Genomic DNA, 5358 nt, shown 5'->3' on the forward strand with positions numbered 1-5358 from the left:
GAAGAATAGTTAAACAGAAACGTTTGTCATATAAAAGATGAAAATACAAATGAAATAGATTTATATTTTGTACATTATTTATCAATCTGCTCGAACAACAGATGTTTTCCTTTGTGCTAAAATATATTTTTTTTCAGATTTTTTTACCAAAATATAGTAATATTGATAATATACATTTTTTGTGAAATAATTCATTTATTTTTTAATTGATTCGTATTTGACCTGTGGTTAAGCTTAATGTAATAAATCAATCACAGATCGAAATTAAAGAAAAAAAAAACATTGTAATTGCAAAAAAAGCGTATACAAGGGGCGACAATGTATCATCGACTATCTTACTTGTGTCCTATCTTTGGTTTTCCTACTCACTTTGGTTGTAAAGTACCATCCCCCTGTAATAATTAACAAAAATAAACAGGAAGTAGTTTACATGTGTTACGTCATTCTACTGCCTGTAAACAGAAGAAATCATTACCTACCTATATAATAAATACAATAAATAATTTACATTAAGGTGTGACAAAAACAACAAAACTACTATTTACATTAAGTACACATGAATTAATTAATTTTTAAATAGTTACATAATACCCAACGTAAATAATGAGGTACTTTTGCTTCTGATAGCGAAAAAAAGTATATATATTATATATGTATATAATTTTGAACAGCCAATAAAATGGAATGTATTTTCTTATTATTTTGGAATGTACTAAGAAAAAAAAACTTTTTTTGAAAATATTTGTACTATTGGTGATTTTGAATATAAATAAATATTTAAATAAAAAACATAATTTTTACTCATAAAACAACAAATGACTTTTTGTTTCTTTGGTATAAATAAACTTAATTTAGGAAATTTAGACAAATATACTGTCTAATTATTTTCTTATAAATGAATCAAATAACGCACATTTAATGACAAAGAACTTGACAAATATATCACAGAGTTTCTATATTGTTGTTTTATGGGTAAGCTAAAAGAATGAATAAACTTTTGACGATATGCTAAATATTTTTCTCTTATGGAAACTTATGTTAAATTGATGGGAAAAGTAGAAAAGCTAATTACTAACTCTAGTTGACTTTTTTATATCGAAAATTTCGTAGGTTTTAATCACTCGCAACATTTAACGTTATAACACATAAAATACCTCTATTATCAATGAGTGAATAGTGAATTTTGTTTTAAATTGGTGTTTTATTTTTATCCATATTTGGTTATTATATTAAATTGATGACATTATGTGTCTTAAATGTCAAGTGATTAAAAATTGTTTTTTTACAAACTTATTGTATGCATAGAAAAATGTTTCTTACCTCTACACCATTGTCAAAAAATGTACTACCGTTGAAATAAAATATAAACAAGAAAATTATACCAAAATGTGCAATTAAAGATTGTCTTAATAATTCGAGGACTTCAAAATGATGGGCTACGAATAAGAAGTCTTTTAAAAAACATCCGAATAGGTCAAATACATTATTTTGGTGAAGATACACTTCTAGTTTTGTGGTTTGGCGGTTCACCAAAACATCAATGTCACAGCAAAAGTAAATGTCGTTCTCGTAACGCATGTCACAAGACATCCTCGTGATCGTCGACGTCATTGTCCAAATCAGCGTCGTGATCGAGATCGTCGTGATCCATCCCAGGTGACATCTGTTGATGCATCATGCCTTGACTGGATTTTGGATCTTCGTCTTTCCATTTGTCCATTGAACGTCTTCTTGCGTTCATAAAGAAATTTCCGACGGTGGTGGGTTCGAGTCCCAGTTGACGAGCTATGGTTACTTGCATTTCTTTCGACGGCCTTTTTGTTTCCTAAAAAAGTATTGTGAATAAGTTATCATCATTCTATTATGAACACAAATGTTCAACAAAATCGTTATATGAATATAATTATTCTCTTTAAGTACAACATAATTTCACACATTTCTATTTAACAGTCTCAGTTTTCTCAAGTTACCTTTTTCCATTTTGAATTTTATATTTTTGTTTCAATTTTGTTATATTTGTTAATTAGTATTAGACATAAATAATAATTAATACTTATAATTAATATGGGCTGATAAGTGTCCGGTTTTATGTTGGCAATACTGCTTCCCTTCCGTACAAGTAACGCGACGCGTCTATATTGCTCAGTTTCATGTCATATTTCAGCATATTGTTCTGCGAGGGTTAAAACAAGCGACCGGTGAAGTCTAATCTCTCAGATGTTTAACGTTTAGGAGCGATAGTATCCATAATAATGACAGGTAAAATATGATCAGCGAAGGGGAATAGTGGACGAAATATTAAAAAGGATTGTGACTAGATACATAACTACCGCAGAAGTGACACTACATAACTCCACACGTACTTGAGTAATACTGTTTCCATAAATACCTTTATTTGGTAACGGGTTAATAACAATTAACAATTAACAATTATGTATGGACAACTCGAAAAGAAGTCTACAATCTTTACTGCCTATTGTCTACAGTAAAGCATGGAGAGATTCCGTTATGATCTCATTCACATCACTGGCCAAGAACCTGATTGCGAAGAATAATAACTTTTTTAAAAGCAACTGATGGCTTAATAATTTATTAATAAATAAATATTGTGTATATGCCTGGTGTTTATATTATTTTCATTCAAACTTCATCGATCAAAATGTGTGCTTGTGTTAACGTTTATCAGTGGAGATTTTAATATAGTTGGCAAACCGAAAAAGACTGATTAGAAAATATAACTAATAACCCGTAATTATAAATAGAGAATTAGAAACCTAATGAAACCAGCTAGAACCAAATGATCCTTTGGTGATGTCGCTTCCGGTTCAGGATAGTTATGTTTTGAGGGCGACAGAGACCCCGGGTTATGACTGGGATTGTCGTATTTGGTTTAACTACTGTGGTTTATGAATGGATAGAAATTTGATCAGATTGTTATTGTGTTGTAAGGCGTCTATGGAGAACCTCCCACTGAGCATGTTCGTGAAGCTTTCCATGAACCGGATGCCTGATGGGGCATTGAGTAACGCGCGGACTTTTTTGGATTGGAACAGTTTGATTAATGCAAGTTGTCTCTCGGAGACGTATCTGTACCATACTTATGCTCTATAGAGGCACAGTCACTTTCTGGGGAATTGGGAGTTTGTTTTTTCTACAGAGTAGTAGAAATAGTAGGCTGTACACGGCATTGCCTTTGCAAATAGCGTGCTGTATTTGAGCTGACCATTGGAGCCTGCGATCGAATTGGAGACCGAGGTATGATCCTTCTGAGGCCAGGGTATAGGGGCCTTTTCAATTTGTAGGCGGTATGCGCGGAACTCCTTCTTGCTATGACACAGAATAGCCTGAGTTTTGCTCGAGTTAATCTGAAGTCACCAGAATTTATACCATACAATCGCCTGATTTGTTGTACCTGGAGTCTATCGCGGATAGAGTCGGAACTGTAAAAGGTGGTGAAGAAAGCTGTGTTGTCTGCATAAAATGACTTGTGTGATTGCTTGGGAAGTGGGGAATTAGCCATGTACAGTTTGATCAGGGCTGGGGCTAGCATAGCTCCTTGTGGCACTCCTGTAGAGATTTGTTTCCGAGAGGAGACTGCATCGCCGATCTTTACTTGAAAGGATCTCTCTTCCAAGTATGAGTGGATCAGGGAAATTAGGTCATCCGGTAGACCTAGTTGTTTTGCGTTAAAGATTAGACCGTTGTGCCATACTTTTTTCTCCTTATACCAACTATGGGTTTATCTGGACTGGACCTACTGTTTAATGTGGACTCCGAACCCTGGTCCTCGGCATTAAGCCTACCGACTTCCGAGTGACCAACTTATAAATCACATCCGGTCTTACCTTTCTGGTTACTGGCGTGACTGTGATCATTTTCCTTGTCGGATTTTACACTCTTGCCTAGGACAACCACAAATATAAATTTACGACCGTGTCCCAGTAGGATTCGAACCCGCGAATATCGCACCAGTAGATGGACCGTTCTGTAGACTTTGCCACTCTTTGCCAGGGCCATCAAGCCGGCGTTGTGCCATACTTGATTGAAAGCTTTGGATACATCTAGAAAGATGGCTCCAGCTTTGCGACTTTTTGTAAATGCCTTATGGATGATTGCTGCGACGTGAGCAACTTGATGGAAGCTTGAGCGTTTGGCACAGAAACCGAATTGTTGTTCAGGAAGTATGTAACAAAATCATCTCGAAGGATTTCTACCGACCGCATTTGCTGCGTTTGAGCCGAACTGATGAACACACAGAGACAAACAGAATAAATTGATTTTTCAACATTACAACGCTCAGCACATGGAATGTTTTACTTAAAACGTTAAAAACATGGAAAAGAATTTAGTGATGGGAAATTAACGCTGTGTAAAATTTTATCAATAATATTACCTACCTTAATACTATCTTTATATGATATAATTACAATTGTTGATAATAATACCGATTGAGTTAAAATTGAAGTATAGAATTAAAAAAAATCTCTTTATACATAACAGTTTATATATTGTCTTAAGTGTAAGTATAAATCTAATAAAATTTTTGTTTATATCGCAATTGTAAGATTTATAAAATAAGAAATTTTATATGAATAAAATCTAATAAATATATTGCAATTTTTATTGGAAAATTTTTATATGTTATCTTTATTAAGATTATTATATTTTGATTATAATAAATTGATAAATATAATATAATAGTGATTAAATTAGTAATAATAGTCAAGTATGTGTTTAAATTTCAACTGAAAAAAAATCACCTTATTCACAAACTCACTTTATTTTGATTTGATGTGTTTTTTTTAAACCAAAATTAAGCATCGGTTTTTAATATGTCAATTTTGTAAATGAAGAGATAAATAGCAACATAGTCTAATCTTTTTAAATTTATAAAGAAATAATTATATTTCTATAGTTCAAATGATCCAAAATGAATTTTAAAGGAACAATGTTTGAAAAATGGTGTATGCATTTGATTTGGTATTAATAATATAGTTTAATGTATATTGTAAATATTATGTTCGCTATATTTTACTAACAATGATAACACAGAATGAAAATTCAGTAGTATGTAATTATTTATTTACCATTATGTTTAAATACGACTTTTACTGAGATATACCACATATTATTTTTAAAATATAATGTTCAAAATATTATTTGAGTGATTGCTAATCTAAAAAGAAATAATTATGTTTATATATTTAAAAATGTTTAAATATATAAGTTTAAGAGTGAATTGGAGATTCAAGTTTTAAATGACCAATAACATCCCTCCTTTATTTCCAAAATGCCTATCCTTTATTTCCAAAATGCCTATTCGTGTTTGTTAATAAATATTTTTTTAAATCATTGTTT

The 5358-nt window shown here is 31.7% G+C and overlaps 1 protein-coding gene across 2 annotated transcripts in view; it reads right to left on the bottom strand.

Moving 5' to 3' along the window:
- Positions 1 to 1448: 1448 nt before the first annotated feature.
- Positions 1449 to 5358, bottom strand: part of LOC143196957 (one cut domain family member 2) — a 13438-nt gene continuing 9528 nt past the window's right edge. For both annotated transcript variants that reach the window (XM_076404938.1, XM_076404937.1), the window contains exon 4: positions 1449 to 1825. In XM_076404938.1, the coding sequence (XP_076261053.1) occupies positions 1580 to 1825 (246 nt within the window). In that variant the 3' untranslated portion in view covers positions 1449 to 1579. The remainder of the gene's footprint in view (positions 1826 to 5358) is intronic.

Source organism: Rhynchophorus ferrugineus, unplaced genomic scaffold (assembly GCF_030347505.1).
Source record: "Rhynchophorus ferrugineus isolate W39M unplaced genomic scaffold, kcgeb_rfMv2 rfM5, whole genome shotgun sequence".
NCBI lineage: Eukaryota > Metazoa > Arthropoda > Insecta > Coleoptera > Curculionidae > Rhynchophorus > Rhynchophorus ferrugineus.